The sequence below is a fragment of the Lingula anatina genome, chromosome 2, assembly GCF_051362555.1.
Source record: "Lingula anatina isolate TDL-2025a chromosome 2, LinAna3.0, whole genome shotgun sequence".
NCBI classification, from domain to species: Eukaryota; Metazoa; Brachiopoda; class Lingulata; order Lingulida; family Lingulidae; genus Lingula; species Lingula anatina.
The window spans coordinates 27555957-27579645 of NC_141768.1; the positions used below are offsets into that span (position 1 = coordinate 27555957).

Genomic DNA, 23689 nt, shown 5'->3' on the forward strand with positions numbered 1-23689 from the left:
AACATCAAGAATCCTGAAATTTCCTTTACCAAAACGAAAAGCTGTATTTCCTAGGTGGGTAAGGACAAACAAATGATAAATGGCAGTAAAACTGAATAAGTGGTCATCACACAGCCTCATAAACAAACACACTGCAGCAACCCTTCGCATTGATATCAAGATAGGTGACAGTGTGGTCAATACTTCTTCTCATGCGAGAAATCTTGTGCATACGTGGGCACCTCTCCGTCTGTGGATAAATAAATATCACAAATGTCTAAATCATGCATGTTTCACATCAGAAACGTAGCTTTGTTGAGAAACCACCTAAGTGACTCCTCTACGGCTCGACTAGATTACTGCAATTCTCTTCTTTATGGATGTCCAAAAAAAGTCTGCAGCGTACAAAATATCTCTGGTCGAGTTCTTACCTGCACACCTGGCGACAGCCACATTACCCCTATTCTCAAACAACCTCACTAACTGGCTACCTGTAGGAGCACGGATTCTTATTTTAAACTTTTAGTATATGCTCACGTCCTTTTAAAACGTTGGCTCACCATATTTATGCGATCTTGCATTAACTCTTAAAAACGTGTAAAGCTATATAATTGTCTCAAATTGTCTGGTGACAAATCTTTTAAAGTCGCTGCACCTAGGGAATGAAATTTACTTACATTTTTTCTACGCACATGTAGGATAGACTGTCCTGCTACTTTTAGGGTGCATTCCCAGAGATTTAGATCGATCCAGAGATTTAGATTTAGATCGACCTAACTCCCTGGGGATTCACGCTAAATTGCAGTCAGCTTAGCGCGCACCATAGTTAATTACCCCCTTACAGCTTTTAGTAGGCGGGACAGACGCTTAAACCGGCTAAGCTAACAGTAATCTAATGAGACTCCCCACAGGGATAGATCGATCTAAAACCTATGGGAATGTGGTTTTAAAAGAGAACTCAAGTTTTTTGTAAACGACTTTTTGAAGGGAGTGATGAAGTAACATTTTCAATTTCTACTAAATTTGTTTTTATCAATTTTTTCTGTTTTAATAATTTTTCTTTTCTTTTACCACCCTATTTAATCATTTATTCACATTGCATTGTAAAGTCTACCGATCAAACTTGGATTTTAGCCTTGTAATGTATATTATTATTATTATCATCATTATTATCATTATCGTTATTATTATTATTATTATTATTATTATTATTATTATTTCCGTTAAGGCTGAGCCCTGCGTAGAAATGGGTCGCTTGGACTCAAAGATAGATTCCTTGGAAGACAGCAAGCGACGAACCTGGGAAGGCAAGTTGGAATTCATCATTACATGTGTCGGCTATGCTGTTGGCCTGGGATCAGTATGGCGCTTTCCGTATCTGTGTTACAGGAACGGTGGAGGTAAGTGCCATCGGGGCAAAAATCTCAACTACCACAATTTGCGCAATATTTGTATAAAAACCAGGCTCCAAATGTATTCGACGAAGTAACTGTCTTTTGCTCGACTTTTGTTAACCAGTCTATGATTGAAGTGACTTGCTTATGAAATATACTGTTGCTTAATAACAAATCATTTGCTTTCAGGCGCGTTTTTGATACCATACTGCGTCAGTTTGGCCTTGGTTGGCCTTCCGTTATTCTTTATGGAACTATGTTTTGGCCAGTTTGCCAGTCTTGGGCCTATCACTATTTGGAAAATTAGCCCCTTGTTCAAAGGTAAGATTCATTTCCTCATTTATTTCTGTATTTCTGTAAAGTAAACGTTTTGTTTACTTTAAATTAGAAGATTATATCCGATACTTTAATTTTCATCTCTTGTGCCTTAGGTATTGGCTATGGGATGATGATGATTTCTTTGTTCATCGCACTATACTACAACGTAATAATTGCCTACATCCTTCACTACCTCTTCGCCTCAATGACGGCTAATTTGCCGTGGTCTGCTTGTGGGAATACGTGGAATACTGATGCATGTTTAGTAGGTAAGCAAATATATACTGCCTCTTGTCTGATATGATATAACCCAGCGAACATAGAACGTTATTATAACGTTACCATAGCGTTTATATAATCAAAACACGTTATGGTAGCGGTAACATTATGGTGAGGTTATAAAACGTTCTGTGTCTTCTGGGGATAATAATAATAATAATAATAATAATAATAATAATAATAAAAGATTTAAAAAATGAAGACAATATTTTTGCTTCCATTAAAAAGAACATCAGAGTTAGCACTTTTTCACTTTATAATGAGTCCCACTGTTTCAGTTTTAAAATGATTTCTATTTCAGTTAATTAAAAAGAGCAGTATAAATGCACATTTGTTTATTATTTGTTTCAAAGTTGGCGAAGGTACTAGTAGGCTAACAAACACCACCAACCTTACCAGTAGAACAACGGTTCTGAATAAAACCGAGGTCATCTCCGCTTCACCAAGCGAGGAGTATTTCTAGTAAGATAATTAAACCATGAAGATTGATGAGTGCTTTTCAAAACTCTGCCTCTTGCTGGTTCTGGCACAAGAGAAGTTTTTCAACTAAAACATTCATTCACATATTGCGAAACACAGTCAACTTGAAAATTAGTTTATTAATGTTATTAAGTTATTAATTAACTGCAGATCGTTTGACTGCATAAATCGACGCTATCGTCTACGCGTTATTACCTCCGACAAATGAGGAGGTAATGTTTTTGTAACCGTTTGTTTGCAACTTCAAAATCTTTCAATTTCGAAGTATGTTGGTCAGTGGGTTAAATTAGTTTTTAATTTTTTATAAATTATTTAATTATGTACAGATTCTAAGTGCTTTACTGGTTTTATATTTGTAGCCGTAAAGTCCTGGAGATGACTGATGGGATAGAGAATTCAGGGGGTCTTAAATGGGACCTTTCCCTGTGTCTTCTGCTGGCCTGGTTGATTGTGTTCCTGGTCTTGATTAAGGGAATTAAGTCCTTGGGGAAGGTGAGCAAAATGACCTCGTGCACATTAGCTAATATTATGTAGTAGACATGTGATAACCTTGGGTATTTGTACTACGGTAGTAACCAACAGCTGTGCATTTTAAAAAGTGCATGTATACAACATTGGTCAAACAGGTTGTACATGTCTCATCTCCAATTCCATGTGCTTATATTTACATAGTAGCAAACATAAGCTACGCAGTAGATACACACGCTATTAGACGCGTGACCTTTTGCGAACACACCCTAATTTTGCTGATTGTTTGTAAATTTGGTGACATTGCATGGCAGTCGTTTAATAATCATTCCTTTACCTATGAAGAAAGCACAGTGTAACATCAGATTTGCAGGGGTACATGTTATTTTGAATAAATGGTATAATTTATGGATATCTTCATCGTTATGTTGTACATTCTGCACCACTAACGATGTTAGATATGGTATCTGGAATAAAAAGTACTGTTTATAACAAATGACACCCGTGAGATAATGATTTGTAAATAAAAGCACATGGAATTGGAGGTGGGGCAACCTTTTTGACCAATCTTATTTACATGTATTTATCCCTCCTAAGTTTGGTCAGGTTAAGGTAACTCTATCTTTTATCCGTATCAGCTGGACTCTATTTCTGTCTCACATAAATCTCTCACATACTCATTTTGTGCAAAAAAAAATACGATTCAGATATCTATTCTGACTAATAATAATAATTATTATTATGTAATGGGTGTTTAATCTTGAAAGTAATTATATTTTCTTTATGGTTGAAAGTTTTTTTTTATTTAATGCTTCATTATAATCACATTTTAAAGTTTAATAGTAAATTTTCTACCTGTCTCAGTTTGGTTCCCGTGGTGCAGCAGCGGGTCCTAGAATTTATTTTTCACATATCGTATTGTACATAAATAATTCACATGGGGTGTTTTTATTTTTGTCAGTGTATTTTCAGTATTATTCTTCCAAGACAGATTAAAATGCGTTTAAGTGAGATGGCTTCACGTTTTTTAAGTTACCGAAACAAAAATACACTTAATATATTTTTGTGTTATTCCTTCAAAACAAATGAACGCAGGTACATTTTAAAGTCAGACCGTTCCCGTTTTTTAAGTTACCAAAAACAAAGATACACTTAATATATTTATATTTTACAGGCTGTTTATTTTACTGCCCTTTTCCCTCATGTCATCTTGGCCATTCTCCTTGTACGTGGTGTCTTACTGGAAGGATCTGCTGAAGGCATTAAATATTATCTGACGCCTGATTTTAATCGACTTCTAGACTCTGAGGTAATTCTGTGTTCACATCTTTTATTATTAAAAAAATTTGGAAAGTCAAACTTAAATATGTATGTACATGTCTTGGTTAAGAATATTACTTAATATTGCGAGAATTTTAATACTACACAATCTGGTTGAAAAATTATTGTATTTAATTTTATAATTTAAAACATCTGAAGAATCCTCTACACAATTTCAAGAATGATTCATCACGGGCCGGATGTAAAGCTTTGGTAGCTTTAATGACTTTTCTGCAATTCGATTAAATGATTGCCTTAGTTTCTACCGTTTTCAAATGTCAGGTGTGGAGTGACGCAGTCGTTCAGAATTTTTATTCGCTCAGCGTATCTTTGGGAGGCCTGATAGCGATGTCAAGCTACAACAAATTCCACAACAACTGCTTCAGGTAAACTGAGCTGTTTTACTGAACTCCATTTACTTGTGGGTGTTTTTTTAACATATGTTTTATGAAGACATAGGGGCGAAAGTTAGTTTAGTTTAGAATAATTATACTGTATGTTTGTGTTATGAAAAAGGTAAATGATCCACATTTAACTTGGACAAGTTACGTTTTGCTTAATCACAAATTTGTTAAGACAGCATTTTGTTAGTAATGAAGCAATAACTGTTCATGAAGTGGTAGACGTATCGCAAGCGCAAAAGCAGTATATATATTGGGTTCTTTAACTTTATCTGTAAGATCTAGCAATGATTAAAACAATACAAATACATGCCATAATTATTCCTAGGGACGCGCTAATTTGTTCCCTTATGAACTTCGGGACTAGCGTTTATGCTGGATTGGTCATCTTCTCTGTACTTGGCTACATGGCGCATATATCTGGGAAAGATGTGGCTGATGTTGCTAGTCAAGGTAAATATATGCCATGTTCCGGTTTTCATTTCAGCAGGTTGCATAGTTTTTACTCAAATACGACACAAAAAGATGCATGCACACGCGCGCGCAAAAATTGATAAAATAAAATTCTTATAAAAGTGATAAATGTCACCATGTTGTTGGCGTTAATGTCAAAGTAAGGTCAAACCCTTTTTAGATTAGAAAAAAACGTAAATTTTGCCATTCTGCGCCATGCAATGTGCTCACATAACACAGAGCTTTGGTTATTTCAGGCCCTGGTCTTGCCTTCATCGTGTATCCAGAGGCCATATCCCAGATGCCGTTACCGACACTGTGGGCCATTCTGTTCTTCTCCATGATGCTGTTACTGGGATTCAGCGCACAGTTTTCTATGGCTGAGACCGTTTTGAGTAGTATAATGGACGAATATCCACATATTCTACGTGTTAGTAAATGGAGGGAAACCATCATGAGGGGCGTCGTGTGCGGAGTGTGTTTTCTGCTCGGCCTGCCGATGTGTGCAAGGGTTAGTTTTTTCTTTTTTGTAGGATCCTTTCAAATCATATAGATGTTCTAAAATTTCAAAATGATTATTTTTATCTGTTTTTGTAATCTGAATATAATGTGTGGTAGGCCTACCAACAATAATTGTCATTTAAACGTAAATATTCTTCGCGTTACTTCACATTGTTAATGGATAAAGTGGGCGAATAGTTGGCGCAATACCGCATTATCCGTATGCATTTTTCATAGCAATATCAACTGTATCTCTTTTAAACCTGTGTTCACAGACGCGTATCCTTGACCATTTGTTTTACCTGGCCCTTTGCGATGGAATTCCACCTTATCCCATGAAGAGCCTCATTGTCAATGTGTTATATCCTGTTTCGTTTAATAGCTATCTTAGCTCAAATAAAAAAATTTAACGCCACACTTACTTTTAATCACACGTGGTTTCAGGGTGGCCACTATCTGTTAGATCTAATGGATCACAGTGTTGGAGGGTTCCCGTTGCTGTTTGTTAGTTTATTTGAATGCGCAATACTGCAGTGGGTGTATGGTAAGTGAGGGGTAATTTGATCTTTTCTTACTCGATTATCTACTCATATACTTGTTTAAATCAGATTACGAAGCGTAAGAAATACATTTTCCGAACGCTGATTAAACGTTAGGCATACGCTAAATACGCTTATCCATCGTTACAGAATCGTTCAATACGTTACTCGTTCGCGACCATTACGTTACTTATGCGCTTCGCAAAGGCAAGCTTTTATCAGTCACCGTATGAGAAAACGTACCTGAACGTAACATAAACGCCATTCTACCTTATGTCTATCGTATCTGTAGCGTATGGATGACGTATGGGTAGCGTCCAACTCTGACGTTCGAATACGCAAAAAGTTTCGAACATTCTCAAAAAATTCCCTCTACGAAAGTGAACGTACACCAACTTTTACCCGCATACGCAAAACGTATAGGGTGATTTCATAAGCTCAAAGTTTTGAGTAAAATCAAATCCTTATACTCACTTTTTTACGCTAGATGAGACATAACCTTTACTACGCAACGACAGTGCGTGCCTCAGCTAATTGTTTAATCTAATATAGATCATATCATATATTATCAGATTTGCATTAAAGAAACACATCTAGGGATGCCTGTACATATTAGGAGGAATTGCCATTAAACCCATAAGCGAATGTGGAAGCTTATGGCATATATTTAATTTCGTTTCATCGCGACTTAAATGTTTTTTGTTTCACTCTAGGATGGTCCAGGTTTTCTGAGGACGTGAAAATAATGCTTGGCAAGAAGCCTGGTATCTACTTTCGGATCACTTGGTGCTGTTTATCGCCACTTCTTATGTTGGTAAGTGAACAATGAAAGTGAAAGCTTGGCCGTTAGAATTTATGTATAGTCAGACTTTTTTCATATTTCGAATATTGAAAAGATGTGAGCCAGAATTGAATTTTAATCTTTCTTTCCACGTCGGAAGTTTGTCTTACCTATAATTACAAGTGCATTCTATTGCAGGCTGTCATAGTATTCAAATTCATTCAGCTGAAGCCATACATGTATCAAGGCTATACATTCCCTGTATGGGCTCAGGCCATAGGATGGGTAATTGCCTTGACCCCCGTCGTCCTCATCCCTGCCTGGTTCCTGGGAAGATACTGCTACGATGGCGGCTTCCAGGTTGGTAGCGATTGACAGTAAAATAACAATTCCTTGTTTGCAACTTAAGTTCTACTACTAATATTAACTTTAAATAGGAGAATTAAGTTTGTTTAAACAAGGGGAACGGAAGAGCGTCGGAACCCATATTCCGTCTTTCATTTTTTCAGTCACGTGCAAGCTCCTTACAGGCGTAATCAGTTGTTTATAATGTGCACTGTCTATTTTAGGTGAATTACTTGTAGTATATTTGGAAGTAAAGTTTTGACTTATGCCCGGCCAAATATTGAAACGCATATCTTGATCAAATTACTTCCATACAGTAATAGATTGTTACGCCATAGTTATACATATATGATTTTTAGACCTTAAAGAGAGCTGGATCACCGCAAGCTGACTGGGGACCTGCACGTGCAGAAGACCGCGCCGGGACAATCTACGACACGGATTCCAAGGCAAAAACTTTCCATGTCAACGGTACATCCAACCCCGCCTTTGATCAATACTCATACGAGTAGATGTAAAGAAAAACTGGAATGAACATACACTGTATTCTTCACTGTAGATGTGAACATGAAGAAGTGTTTATTATTATTATTATTATTATTAAACAGTGAACATACTCATTTACAAGCGGGAACTCGCAACAGAATTTACTTGTATGACAATTCTGTGAGCATAGCACAGCGACGCTCACGACCGTTTCCTTTGCTCTGTTGAGTAAACACAGAGTTGAAACCAGGCGTTATTCCGATACACCACTGAAGGAGCGTATATGCACATATTGTGTCTTGAATTAAGTTTAAAACGAGAAACATTTTTTTACTTATTATTAACTTGATTTATACATAAGAGAAGATATTTTGAACTCTGCTGTGGTTTTAAAATATTTTAACACATTAAATGGCGCAGAAATGTTCACTTTTCTCATATAAAACAAGTACACTTTATTATGTGAAGAAGTATCTACAAAATAGAGCAGAGAAATTAAAAATGTTTTAGATTAAATCTTTATGCTTTTATCCGGTTCATTTACACATTGACGTATTAAAAAACTTTAATGTATTTTAACTCTCTATATTCAGGTTTTAGTCCCTCAAGAGTCATACAATGTAATTCTTTAAGAGACTAAAACCTGAACAGGGAAGGGTGGTTTTTGTATATGAAACGTGAGACGTTAATAAATCATCATCATCATTATTATTATAATTATTATTATTATTATTATTATTATTATTATTAAACAACTTCAAGTTGGGAAAATACATCTGACAGGTCGCCAACCCTGGGTTTTGGGGGTATAGTAGACGATCTTGTTGAAACTACTAGTTTTCATATGTCAAAGAAATGTAATGTAATTTTTCGGGATAATATTGTGATAAAACGATATTCTAAATTCATGAATAGCGTAACTAACAAAGATCGCCTGCTATAAAAATCGAAAGATTTTGCCAGATATTTTTCTAGCATCTTTCTGTAGCATCCATTAAATCGTACATACTTGAAGATATAAAAACATCGAAAGATTTTGACAGGTGAGATATCGGTCACATCAGTGATTTAATCAGTGGCCGACTACCAGCAGTAATTATGGGCCAATAATTTAACACTGGCAGATCCCAGGGATACATTTGATATCGAGCAGATCAAACGCACTCTCCCGTGTATGTCTGGGTGACAGTGGTAGGTCTTGCGAGAAATCTCCCCCCCCCCCCCCGTCAACTTCATATTTATTCTAATACTGACTGTCTGTGTCACTTTCATACGCCCTAACTCCCTGGACTCCAGTGAATAGCGTACCTTTGGGTATGATATGGTATGGGGAAATTTCGAGTTCGTCAGGTGTGTCTTCAATCCCGAATATCGAATAATTAAAATGTGCTCAAGTCATTTGACTGCATGATTTTATACTTAAAGGGATATTCTTTATTAAAGGCTTGTTAAAGAATAGAAAAGACATTAAATTAAATAACCCCCCCCCCTCCCTGCCAGAGAAGCGAATGGGTATTGGCTGCTATCTGGAGTTTGGAAACTCATCTACAAGACAGCATATATATAGTTTGATAGCTTTTGTGTGTGTGGTGGAGTGCTTATACCACATCTTTTTTCTAAAGATCGATTGTTTTTATACATGTAGGGTGGTTATCAATTTCAACATATCTCTATCTGTACAGATTGGATGCTGGTTCTCCAAAATTCGAGAACTGGATTTTACCCTAATTTCTTTTAAATATGCATACGAAATCTTTTTTTTTTCTTTTTTTTTTTTTGCTACAAAAGTCGACCAAATGTCACCACGTAGTTGCAAATATTTTGAAAAATACCAGAAGTCATCGTTTCATATTACCCGAAAAATGATATTTGAACGGATTTTTCTGCTTGCTCTCTCTGCTGTATATATAGGCCTAAATGGGCCGCCAAACATTAGTGAGGACATTCATGACACTTTTTAAGCAAGAGTTAAAGTCGATTTTTAAGGATATAAGTAGCTTTAGTTTAAGGCCAAAAAATTTAAAGGTGCAGTTTACAGCTCATTTATGGCTGATCGAGTGATTAATTCGGTTTATTCCTTAGCAAGTCGACTTTATTTGAATCGTATAAGATACTAATAGAAGTGATTTCTGGGGGGTCACTGGGAATCCATGCCCCACCATCGCTCGGTTCAATATGTACCTTTAAATTGAGCCTGAAGTTGTGATGAGAATACGTGAAGGGAGCTAGGCTGGTCGGTCACTTTTAGCTTGATGTACTCGTGAGCTTAGACGTTGTGTACGAAGACACGGATTTCTCAACGGTATAGTAAGACAAGCATTGTCTCTCTTGATACAAATGTACTATGGGTAGTAAAAAAACGGGACACAGTGTATGCAAGCGTGTTTCATATCTTGAAGATAACTGTCAATTTTTTTTTTAATATGTCGCTACAAAAATGAAAGTTTGGAGCAGCCAAACGTCAATTGATGGTTATGACGTTTTTTTTTTTTTTTTTTTTTTTTTTCTAATTGTGGTTTATGATTTCAGTAAATGTGTGTTTGATCGTAATCTTCCCGTAGCTTTTGCAATAGCACCAGAGGGTATCTTCAATTTGAGCTTGCGCATTTCGATTCGACCTCAGTCTCAAAGCAGACAGCGGCTGCTAGACGCATTCACAAGGGCTTTCAAGTAACAGAAAAAAATTCAAGATTATCGCAAGTAAGTGATCATGTCATTGTTATACTTGGTTATATACTAGTTCATAGACTCCACAGTTTTACTGACAGCAATTATGATTCTAGAACTTTTCCTGATTTTGGTTTCGACAGTATTTTTTGACGGAGCTCCAATTACGTGTGAGATAATACACTGTCACCCGTGCGATATATGCCATAACACCTCGAGCTTCAGCGAGAGGGGTTCATGGCATATATCGCGAGAGGGTGACAGTGTATTATTTGACATACATACCGAGAAAAAATATGGCCATTTCACCCTAAAACACCCCTAAAACCGAATAAAGTGACCCTATATCACGCTCTAGAGATGTTATATGGAATTAACTCGTCTACGTGCACTGGTCACCTCCCGCCAAATTCTTATGTAATGTCTGAGCAATTTTGTCAGTTTTGCTAAATACTTGTTATGGAAGTTCAACTCGCTTGAACAGTATTTAATCAACCGTCGACACTGACCATGCGCGTCTCAGTTGAGCCACACCTAGCTGGGACTGCTGCGGAAAGAAGGTCCCAAGGCAAATCCACTTCTTTTAAGTGACATTTCTGGTAAACCAGGAGTGTCGGACCAGAATATAATCAAATTAATTTTTCACAAGTGCAAAGTAGAAAGAAATTCACGTTTTTGTGATATTTCTGACAACGAGGCAGTTTTGTAATATAATCAAAGTCAGACGGATGTTTATTACAAGTCCACAGGAGTAATAATTCTACGTTTTAAATGGTGACATTTTTTACTACGAGACGGTGTCGAAATATAAATGTGATTTTTAAGAGTGTGAGAGATTTTAAATTTGTCTATGTATATAACGCAAGCAAAGTCGCTATCCTCTTGATGCCAAAAGGTTACATGTCAGGGTCGGATCCAGAGATATTTTCTGAGAGTCTGCCAAATTATCTTTGTTGATCCATCCTCCATTTTTGACCTTCTTCCGACAGAAAAAAATAGATACCCGTCAATGTAAACTTGAAAATCTGCCCGTCTTCCGGAAGACCCAGAAGACGGCCTAAATCCGCCCCTGAAAAGTTACGGAAGATAAACAAAATGAAAAAAGATTTTTGAATTAAACTCTTGAATACCCCACCATCCAAGAAGGCCCGTGGGTACACAAAGAAATGCTTCCTTAATCATCAAAGTGGCGATAATGTGCGACAGAGCTACATTAGTATGTTTAACTTCAACTGCTTGAGATGTTAACTAACTTTATAGTGTAAATTTATTGGGTAAGGTCTATCTGTATCTATCCAAAAAGTCATTGCCAACGTCTTTCAGTTCTGTGGCATGTTTTAAGTAAAGGAATTACCATTGAAAAGGATGTATACAACGATATTAGCGCGTGAATGTCTTAATCATGTGCTAATACATTTCTAAAATGAAATCGTATTTCTGATTGTGTGTTAATTTACTTTATATTGCAAATTTATTGGGTAAGGTCTACCTACATCTATAACATTAAATAACTTTTCTGTAACTGTATTACATCTACATGCGTTTCTGCACGTCCACATATTTGGCCAAGAGTTAACCGTGGGACCTTTACGTTTGGTTAATTTTACTGTGAGAATGAGATCGTCAGAATGTAGCATGAGAAGAAATTGAATGTAAGAAATTTGCCTGATTTTTTTTATTAAATTCTTGACCACTCCGGCATGTAAGAATACCCGTGGGTACAAATAAAACGTGTCCTTGATCATTGAAGTGGCGATAATGAGTAGGCCTATGTTTGACTTCATTTGCTCCTGCTGTTAACGTACTATAGTACATGTACGTTATGTTGTAAATTAATTGGGTAAGGGATATGTATTTCTATCTAAATTAAACATTATCGACGTTTTTCAGTTCTGCACAATCTACATAAAAGCCAAACAAACCAAGGTTCAGCTTTTAGTCAAATTCTACTGGGTCCTAATATGTAGTGGCAAACATTAAAACCCCAGGGAAACATGTGAAGAATACTAAATTTTAGAGCGACTTTTTTCAATATAGATGTTCATATATCTAAGCCAATATACCGATATTTTTGACGCCATCCCTGTTGTATATGCACAGCACTTATCCATGGAACATCGTTGCAGTATACAAAAATCATATTTCATTCATCCATACATTACAGATACATACAAGGTTTAATCATGTGATACTAAAAACATGGCTCATCCCCATCCCATACCCATGGCCAGTAAGTAATTTATTAAATTTCTATTAGTCTTTCAATGTTTGACATGCAATATTGGTTATATACATGTATCTAGTAAAGGATTTCGTCCGCTATTTTATTCATATCAATAGTTAAACAAGTTAATTTTTGCATTCCGATAATTCAATGTCCATCACGCCGCTTTCAGCGCGAAAGCTCGATCAGCTGCTTGCACACCTCAGGTAGAAGTGACAATCAAGCCGTTAGCCTACTTCCCTAAGTTACTAGGATATATTTCTTTCTGTAAAGTTAAGATTTCTTTGTAAAGCCCATAAAATTCCTTTTTTTAATTAAAAAAATTGTTTTATCTCTCAAACCTTTCGAAATCTGAACCAAAATTTGGTCTAGATACTGTGAATTTCTCAAGTCGGGTCAGCTAGGAGGGTTGTTGTCATTTAAATTTTAAGTGAGGAAGCAATTGTAACAAACAATGTCCAAGCACTGTCTCGGTTCCTTTCCCCTAGGCAACATGCAACAGTGTTTGGGACGGTGCTCAAACAAAGACCCGACGTGATTTTTTCTTTGGCATTTCATCCTCATGGCCCCATAAAGGTTACTGGAGGAGACATGATTGTGCCGGAAGTGCGCGTCGTATGACGTCGAATAGTGTAAGACGTGAAGCTGCCTGATCATTTTAGCTGGAAGTACACGGGAGTAGAGTCATGTGTGCAATGTTGAAGCGCATTTTCCGCATTTTTTCTTTTGGTCTTTTGGTATTTTGAGCAGAGAATACTTGTAGAAATACGGGGTGCCACGAAGCTTGAAAGTGCCAAACTGTGTTCATTTTTAGTCAGCTTGTCTTTTAATAACTTGCTGCATCGACCGGCAGCGCGACAAAGAACGTCACGATGGAAAATTCCCGCAACTATTATATTATTTGAAATTTTCTCTGACGAAATTCTGAGAATTATCTTCAACTACAGACATTTCTGGGAATATCTAGTGAAAAATCAATCTGTGGTCCTGGCAGAGGGTAGGGTAGGAGAAGGTCGACCGATTTAATAGTTTGTAGAACGCGTGTTTAACACGTGCATATCGTTTAGCTCTAACTTGTTTTCATCATATCAACACCGTTTTGCATATATGGTATTACGACCCAGGTCGGAGAGCAGTCGGCCTCTCGTAGACACCGACCTGGTAAACGTTTAAAAGCATATGCAATATAAACGTTGCAACATGGAATGCCTTTTAAAGGTAATCTATTAGCAAGTTTTTGATTGCAACCCAATTATAATACAATTTATGTAGCCAATTGTTCACAAACACAACGAGGTTCTCTCTGTTTTTGCTCTAAAGTAAATACGACTGAAAATTGTTATTCGTGAAAATACAAAAAAGCAATATGATGCTAAGTATCAAAATGAGACATGATCAAAAACAACATTAAGTTATCACACATGCGTTCCCCATACAAGGGAGGAAAATGTTGGCGAAAAAGAAAGACAATGGCTGCATCTCCTGCAACCAATAAATAATAATGATAAATCACAAAAACGAACTAGTGCTTAACGACTTTTTTATTTATAACGATCACGGCATTAGCCTTTTTTCTACTTTGATCATTAGTATACATGTTCTTAAACCAGATATCAACTAGCAGTTTTTTTATTGTATTCGTAACATGTCCTAGATAAAACACCTATATCCTAAATTACACAAGTGTCTGTTTGCGACAGAGACAGGGGGGTTTAGAGATGGATAGCAGGAAAGAAAGGGATGAGCGAGCTTGGGCAAGTACGAGTATGGTAGAGACGAACTACATGTATGCTCACGCAATATTCCCATCATTTGAAAAAGTCATCTTTGATATAAGCGCAATGAAAATAAACATCTTTACAGCACAAACTCACTTTTAGTTGCTCTATTCACCTCAAACGCGCTTCTGGACATACGTGGCCAAGAGTTAATCATGGGACCTTAATCGTCAATTTTGCTGCCAGATAGTGATTGGTTTCCGATCAGGAAACTTTGCCTGATCAACGACTAGGGTGATAACTGCAATCAAGTGTCTACGTTTGATTTTTCTTCATTTTGTTTAGGAGTTTTGGGATACTAATTATGATTTTCCATTAAACAAAGGCATTCAGTCCCCTCTCTATTGATAAAATCATAAGTAAACCTTTCAAGAAATCCCTGGCACCACATCGTAGTTCTCAATTTTTTGTGATTAAATCGGCGACAAAACAGTGCTGTCATCTGTTAAGGTGAGCGAAATTTGTTCGAAAGTAATGTTACAGTTTTAACCCCTAAAATGCCACTGTTATGTCATCAGCTCGAATTAACAATTTCTCCTGGATGCATTATTGAAGCGGCAGCATTATCACATCTATACATGAAAATGTTAATTTCTGCATAATAAACAGACAGGGAAAAATTCCAACGTACCGAACCCCAATAAGGCTCTTTTAACTAAAGTGCTAGAACCAATCTTCTTACCATTCGACTTTTATCGGCCACACTCTCCCCGCTTCGCTATTTTGAGTTTAAAAAACGCGATGAAAAAATGTATTGTTATTAACGTGTTCACGCAGAAGTGAATGCTTAAACACCGTAAAACTGATTCGTAAAAGCTCGCACCCAAATCGACCGAAGTTTCCCGATTATATGACCAAAATATAAAAAAAAAATTGCAGAGATTTTGAGATTTTAATAAGTATTTTAATTTATGATCATTGCGTTCTGCGTGGAAAACAAATCATAGGAAAGGAAGGGTATGTGAAATATGAATTGCACTGCGTTAAAGTGATACATGTACATGTATTTATAAGCGTGACGATCTACCGGGCACTAGGCCCCAAAACACAAACACTCGACATCAGTCCCAAACACGTGACGACGTTTTTAACCAAGCGGTCGACATCGTACGTTGGACATCAAATCTAAGATAAGACTTTTGATTTTGTAACCACGATGACTTTTCGAAAAAACTAAAAAATAAGCCTTAGACAACCAACCAAGTGAGAAGTTTTTGACGAGTATAAATACCTAGGATAGCCGTACTTTCTCTCATCACACGAAAACGGACACCAGATAAAGTGAAGAAAATGCAGGAAGAAATGGTACGTTACTCACTTTCTTTCTTATAGTAAAATATACATTGAATGTAACGAATAAATTAAAGTGATGTGGTTTAGATTTATCTTTTTGTTTAATCCTTTGGCTTCGTGTGACTTTTGAAATTATTCTCTACAAAAGCATTTCAAAATGTTTGTGTCATCATTTTGATAATAATTTATAATCAAGCTAAAAGTTTTGAAAGAAATTATAGGTTTAAGGTACGTGTAGATTGGTCGTTACGTAATTAGACGCTCTGCGCAATTTCTGCGCATCGCACATCCTTACCATCCTTACGTGATATATGATTCTGACAATTTTGTAAAATAAATTTTCATTCTATGTGAAAAACAAACAGTTCTACCTTTTGTATTTAAACCATGTAATATTAAAGGTTTAAGGAAGATCAGTCGTTACGTAATGTGACGCTGTGCGCAAATCCTGTGCATCGTCAATCCTTGCCAACGTAGTAATAGCTGATTTTGTCGATTTTGTTAAATAAAACCTCTTTCCGTGTGAAACAAACACCATTTTGTCTTTGTATTTATCCCGTGTAATATTAAAAGTTTAACGAGTGTGTTCCATGTGGAAAATGTTGAACGTACATGTTGAACGTACATGGACATGTAGGCCTATTTGCGGTACAGAACCTGCAGATTCACCATATCAATGCTGTAGTCGTGATTATTGCGAGTAGGGGCCTTCGAAGTGTGTTACGAGCCATATTTCAAAAACTCTGCCAATTAATCATTAGATATCATACAAGAGACAAATGATTTACTTTGGTATCTCACGCAAACACACAATATCAAACGACGATTTTTTTATTTCGACCAAAGCTTTTTTTTTCCGCTAGCTAAAAATAGCACACGAGTTTTGCCCCATTTGAGCCAGCATTTACGCCCCAAACATCAAAGAATTGCAGAGAAATGAGCATGCATTATATTTCATTACTTGTTCTTAATTTTATTTGAAATAAACATAATGTCATGAGGTAATTTTGTTATGATATCAAAGATTTTAAAAAGCACCCACTATTCCATTGATATGAATGGGCATTAGTGCGTCACGCAGGGTCTAATGCACTTCAACTGGGCCTAGTTCACTTATCTGATCAGTGACCCCCATTTTTTTCCACACGCACCTTCACTGCAGGGGTCTAGCAATTAAACCTCGAAGCCAAAATCGATCCGTGTGGAGGCGGGGAGACCATTGAAGGATTAGGCGGTCTTGCTTTCATGTAGAGTCCGCCATATTCGACCCGAGGACCAGTAGATCCGAGGATCATCTCTTCTGAATCCGACCTTACTCAAAAAAGAAAATGCAGTTGACATAAACCTAAAGTAGCGTCAAATGTCAGTAAATTTACATGTTGAAAATGAACAAATATTAATATATTTCGTAACTTTATGTTTACTTATATGCCGGGTATGTTTTATTGATATCAGAACATAACCGTAAACTGATTATCAGATATATATGTTAGACTTAATCCGCACACAATCCGGACTTAATCCGAACGTAATTATGGTTGTGGCAAGTATCACATAAAAGAACATGAACAACTTGGCCAGTTTTCATAAGGGTCTCTCGTTGTTTATATACAGATTCTTTTTTGGATTCTTTTTCTTAATCAACTTTCAATGCGGTAGTTATGCGATCTCGACAAACTCCGGCACTTACGGGCCATACCGAACGGGCAGTTAAGCGAATTGGCGGTTCGCATTTTTCATTGCGGTGCTCGCAACCACTCATTTTAAGTTTGCACCGTGTATAGAATCGCTGGTTGAGTCGTTAAGTCGGCGTTTGTGATCAGATAACCCGATGCTTGAAGTCCTATTTCGTTTAAAAGATCTGACATTATCTTTCGTTATCTTTTTTTCATTTCTTTTTTTCTTCTTCTTCTTCTTTTTTACTTAAATAAAGAATATTCATTTAAATTAAAAGATAGCATATTTATTCTGGTCAAATGTTACTTTCACATTTTTATCCATTCAATATTGTCGGTTAATTCTTAGGCCCTAAACCAAATAAATCCCAATTCTTTTTCTTATTTGTATATTTTAAATAAAGGAACAATCTCACGTACACTTGTGGACAAACATATTTTGTATCGATTTTAATTGATAGTCTTCACTTGTTATCCTTGAAGGCCGAAGCCTGCGTAGAAATGGGTTGTTTGGACTCAAAGACAGACTCCTTGAAAGACAACAAGCGTCGTACCTGGGGAGGCCAGTTGGAATTCATTATAACATGTGTCGGCTATGCTGTTGGTCTGGGATCAGTATGGCGCTTTCCGTATCTGTGTTACAGGAACGGTGGAGGTAAGTTCCATCGGGGCCAAAATCGCAATTTGTACAGCAGTCGTATAAAAATCACGCTCCAAATGCATTAGACGAAGCTACTCTCATTTGTTAGAATTCCGTTAACAAGTCTATGGTTTAAATAGCGATCTGCATATGCTGATTGTCTGATAACAGGTTGTTTGCTTTTCAGGCGCGTTTTTGATACCATACTGCGTCAGTTTGCTCTTGGTTGGCCTTCCATTATTCTTCATGGAACTATGTTTTGGCCAGTTTGCCAGTCTTGGGCCTATCACTATTTGGAAAATTAGCCCCTTGTTCAAAGGTAAGATTCATTTCCTCATTGATGTATTGATGTATAACTTAAATGTAAGCTTTTTGCATACTTAAAACGGGTAATTAGAAGATTACATCCGATACTTAAATTTTCGTCTCTTATGCTTTAAATGTAGGTATTGGCTATGGGATGATGATGATTTCTTTGTTCATCGCACTTTACTACAACGTAATAATTGCCTACATCCTTCACTATCTCTTCGCCTCAATGACGGCTAATTTGCCGTGGTCTGCTTGTGGGAATACGTGGAATACTGACGCCTGTTTAATAGGTCAGCAAATATATACTGTTTCGTTTAAGATAATAATAATAATAATAGATAAAAATAGCGAAGACAATATTTTGACCATTTTTGCATCCATTAAACAGAACATCATGGTTGAAACTTTTTCACTTCATAATGAATCTCACTGTTTTAGTTCTAACGTGATCGAATATATTTGTATAATCCTTTCAGTTTAAAACACATTCGTTTTGTTTTCAGTTAATTTATAAGAACGGTATAAATGCACATTTGTTTACTATTTGCTTCAAAGCTGGTGAAGGCACAAGTACACGGACAAACAACACCAACTTAATGAATAGAAAAACCCTTCTGAATACTACCGATACTACCGAGGTCATGGCCACTTCACCAAGCGAGGAGTATTTCTAGTAAGATAATCATTCCATGAAGATTGATGAGTGCCTTTCGGAAAGTCTGCCTCTTGCTGCATTTGGCGCAAGAAAAGTTTTAAATGCAAGACATTGTATATATGCACGAAACAAAGTCAACTTAAAATTAAGATTGTTTTAACAGTATATGAATAGTTATTAATTTTAAAATATGAATAGTTATTAATTAACTGTAGATTGTTTGACTGCTTTAATCGACGCTATGGTGTACATGTAGTTTAACAATTGTAGCCGTAAAGTCCTGGAGATGACTGATGGGATAGAGAATTCAGGGGGTCTCAAATGGGACCTTTCCCTGTGTCTTCTGCTGGCCTGGTTGATTGTGTTCTTGGTCTTGATTAAGGGTATAAAGTCCCTGGGGAAGGTGAGCAACATGGCAGCAAATTAACGCATGTCCTTCCAACTTTCTGTCGATCCATTTAGTTTGTGTTAAGTGGTGCAGAAGCGGGTTCTAAATGTATTTGTTACCAAGCACTTATAAGTAAAACAATACAAAAACAAGCTGTACATGTACACCATGTACCTCGTCTGTTTCCAGGCATCCAACTTATTACTGCTTTTGATGTTAATGTCAGATGTCAGATCGTTCACGTTTTTTAAGTAACCAAAAACAAAGATACACTTAATATATTTATCCTTTACAGGCTGTTTATTTTACTGCCCTTTTCCCTCATGTCATCTTGGCCATTCTCCTTGTACGTGGTGTTTTACTGGAAGGATCCGCAGAAGGCATTAAGTATTATCTGACGCCTGATTTTACTCGACTTCTAGACTCTGAGGTAATCATGTTTTCATTTCTTTTATTCTTAGAATTCTATTCAATGGTGATGTTATCCTTGGTCGCTTTAATGACCTTTGTGTGAAGGTTATGATTGCTTTAGTTTCTACTGTTTTTAATCGTCAGGTTTGGAGTGACGCAGTCGTTCAGAATTTCTATTCGCTCAGCGTATCTTTGGGAGGCCTGATAGCGATGTCAAGCTACAACAAGTTCCACAACAACTGCTTCAGGTAAACTGAGCTGTTAAACAAATTCTTACTATTCAATATCTGTTTACAATTGAATTATGCCTGTTTTTTGGTTTTAAACTTCTTTTAAAGCTTAAATAAGGAAAAATTGAATGAGCATATCGATAAACATCAAACTTAGACATAGTAAGTTTAATATGCATTTTTGTTAAGACAATAATTTGTTAGTAATAAAGCACGAACTCAACGGGCGCGGAGTGGAAGACGTACGGCAAGCACTAAAGCTCTAAAAGTTTGATGAAGTGAATAAATGTTGGCTTACTTTAAATTTATCTGTAAGATCTAACAATGTATAATATAATACAAACACATGGCACGATTATTCCTAGGGACGCACTAATTTGTTCCCTTATGAACTGCGGGACTAGCGTTTATGCTGGATTTGTTATCTTCTCCGTGCTTGGCTACATGGCGCATATATCTGGAAAAGATGTGGCTGATGTTGCTAGTCAGGGTACGTGTGTTTGTATGTCAAGTTCAGGTTTTCATAACATCAAGATGGTCTGTACTTGAAACAAGAGTAAAATGCAGGCACGAGATGACGCACGCGCGCATAAATGATACAATAAAATACACATAATGATGAATGTTACCATGTCGTTGGCGTTGGTCAAAGTACCCTTTTCAGAAAAGAAAAAAATGTAAATTTTCCCATTCAGTGACTTGTGGCATTCTCACTTGGAGTAAACGTAAGATAACACAGTGTTTTGTTTCAGGCCCTGGTCTTGCCTTCATCGTGTATCCAGAGGCCATATCCCAGATGCCGTTACCGACACTGTGGGCCATTCTGTTCTTCTCCATGATGCTGTTACTGGGATTCAGCGCACAGTTTTCCATGGCAGAGACCGTTTTGAGCAGTATAATGGACGAATATCCACATATTCTACGTGTTAGTAAATGGAGGGAAACCATCATGCGGGGCGTCGTGTGCGGAGTGTGTTTTCTGCTCGGCCTGCCGATGTGTACAAGGGTTAGTTTTTTTTTTTTTGTAGGATCTTTTCAGGTCGTATAGGTATTTGAAATATCAAAACGATTATATTGATCTGTTTACGTTATTTGTTATAGAAAGAAATCATATGTCACTTCTCGCCACAAAAATCCCAGATGTGCTATCCCCGGCCGTGTATTAAGTGACAGTTATGCCACCCCCGGCCGTGTATTAAATGACAGTTACATGTATGCCACTAACATATTAAATCCTAAACAAATTTTATTGAAATCATATATAGTTTAAAAATATTTCGAAACTAACAAGGAAAGTGTAGCACATATTGCCTTTACTTTTCGTATGGTTTCAGGGTGGCCACTATCTATTAGATCTAATGGATCACAGTGTTGGAGGTTTCCCGTTGCTGTTTGTTAGTTTATTTGAATGCGTAGTTCTACAATGGGTCTATGGTAAGTAAGGGGTATTTTTTTCTTGTTTCTCGGTAACCTGCTGTTTGATAGTGTTCAAGGTTAAAGGTATTCAATATCTTTTACTATATGAGTATTTTATTTCATCTTGTATAAAGCACCTAAATACAGAAAAATTAATGGCAGAAGTGTTTGGTCAGTTGCACCAATATAGCTTGATTTCCCGGGCTGTCTTCTGAGACTAAAGGACTGGGTTCCCGTGCCGAGATCGATCCATCTGGATCGGTCTAACTCCCTTACTCCTTTAATTATCTTTACCCCGTAGCTGATTCGGTAGGCGTGACAGACATTTAAGCAGGTTAGCTGGTAGCAATTTAGTGAGACTCCCCAGGGAGTTAGACCGATCCAGATGGATCGATCTAGGCATGGGGACCCAGTCTAGCTCTGTGCTAGAGTAATCATTGGGGCCAGTGTGATCTGGTTAACAGTTAATGCTGATTTCTGGAAAGCGAAGCACGACGTTATGATAACGTCAAGATACCTTACTACGTAATGACAGTGCGTGCGTCAGTTATTTGTTTAATCTGATATAGAAATTATATGATTAGTACTGAAGTAACACGTCTACCGACTCATATTGGGAGGAATTGGTGTTAAAATCATGAATCGAATATGTACGCTATAATAAATTAATTTTTTTTCATCGTTACCTACATGTATGTATTTTTTTTCACTCCAGGATGGTCCAGGTTTTCTGAAGATGTGAAAATAATGCTTGGCAAGAAGCCTGGTATCTACTTTCGGATCACTTGGTGTTGTTTATCTCCACTTCTTATGTTGGTAAGTGAACACTGGTAATAAAACCTTAACCGTTGAATGTGAGATGCAAATGCTGTTTTTTTTTTGTTTTTTTTTAATTTCCAATATTGCAAAGATGAAAAACCGTAATTGAAATTGGCCTTTTCTTTCCTAGCCGAAGGTTTGTCTTACCTACATGTATAATTACATGTACAAGTGCATTCTTTTGCAGGCTGTCATTGTATTCAAATTTATCCAGTTGAAGCCATACATGTACCATGGCTATACATTCCCTGTATGGGCTCAGGCCATAGGTTGGCTTATTGCCTTGACCCCCGTCGCCCTCATCCCTGCCTGGTTCCTGGGAAGATACTGCTACGATGGCGGCTTCCAGGTTGGTGGCGATTGTTGATAACGAAAGCAACTACGCCTTGTTCACACTTATATTAAAATATTTTGTATTTTCAGTGAAGCTATTGGCATCTATAAGTCGGAAACGACATTGTCGCATTTAGTGGATTGAATATCGATCGCCCCATGCAGATACAGCTTTTAGATCTTATCAGTTTCATTCGTGTCCATCTCTTTCTTGTTTTGCACTTGAGTTTCTACGCCTTATATCAACTTTGCGTAGGAAAATAAAATAAGATTTAAACAAGGGGCACTGTAAGTCTGGTAGACCGTATTTCGTTTTCTCAGCCACGTGCTTTTCAATAGAATCTCTAGGTAAAGTAGTATACTGGTAAGTACTATTGTGATTTATTCCAGACCAAATATTCAAATGTGTGACCTCATCAGATTACTTCCATATATTAATACGCCAAAGTAACATGATGTATGATTTTAGGCCTTGAAAAGAGCTGGATCACCGCAAGCTGACTGGGGACCTGCAAGAGCAGACGATCGCGATGGTACAATATACGACACAAAATCCAAGGCAAAAAATCTCTATGGCAACGGTACGTCCAACCCTGCCTTTGACCAATATCCATGCCAGTAGCAGTCCAAAAAATTAATAGAACAGTGGAATGGATGTATGTTTCACTGTTTCATATGTGAACTGCAGAGTTTGTGGATTAAAAAAAGAAATTAAATTCCTTTATTCTTTATAAAATCAGGGCATTTTGCCCCACCTGGAACTGTTGTTTTGTTCATTAAAAAAGACACACATGTGGGAGGTCTTGTAGATAAGAATGGCGACTTTCTAAACCTTGATGATATTTGTTGTTTAAAAGACCATCGAACGCCTACCAGTGAAAATTAATATACCTGTACAGTAATTGCTCGATACTTTCAGTGGGCAAAAATTATCACAGTTTCAGATTAGTAATATTATAATCGCAAATATTATATTTCTTTACAGCTTTTGTGGTTTATTTACTACAGATAATAGAATTATAGAGTAGGCATCTTTCTAATTATGTTGCCAACACTCAAGAGAAATGTTCTAATCAAAAGAAAATAAATACTTAAAAAATTCA

General features: G+C 36.8%; 2 protein-coding genes across 2 annotated transcripts; both read left to right on the forward strand.

The window, feature by feature from the left end:
* Nucleotides 1-1214: 1214 nt before the first annotated feature.
* Nucleotides 1215-8420, forward strand: LOC106180554 (sodium- and chloride-dependent glycine transporter 1-like). The gene is made up of 13 exons (XM_087003241.1): nucleotides 1215-1379; nucleotides 1563-1694; nucleotides 1805-1960; nucleotides 2324-2432; nucleotides 2810-2942; nucleotides 4093-4227; nucleotides 4521-4624; nucleotides 4968-5092; nucleotides 5350-5603; nucleotides 6038-6137; nucleotides 6846-6946; nucleotides 7112-7273; nucleotides 7618-8420. The coding sequence occupies exons 1-13, from the start codon at nucleotides 1226-1228 to the stop codon at nucleotides 7768-7770; spliced, it is 1818 nt and encodes a 605-aa protein (XP_086859367.1). The 5' UTR covers nucleotides 1215-1225; the 3' UTR covers nucleotides 7771-8420.
* A 1891-nt stretch (nucleotides 8421-10311) lies between these two features.
* Nucleotides 10312-23689, forward strand: LOC106159037 (sodium- and chloride-dependent glycine transporter 1). Its single transcript, XM_087005859.1, has 14 exons — nucleotides 10312-10444; nucleotides 17866-18037; nucleotides 18210-18341; nucleotides 18469-18624; nucleotides 18890-19007; nucleotides 19260-19392; nucleotides 19673-19807; nucleotides 19933-20036; nucleotides 20384-20508; nucleotides 20771-21024; nucleotides 21353-21452; nucleotides 22150-22250; nucleotides 22441-22602; nucleotides 23056-23689. The coding sequence occupies exons 2-14, from the start codon at nucleotides 17884-17886 to the stop codon at nucleotides 23206-23208; spliced, it is 1827 nt and encodes a 608-aa protein (XP_086861985.1). The 5' UTR covers nucleotides 10312-10444; nucleotides 17866-17883; the 3' UTR covers nucleotides 23209-23689.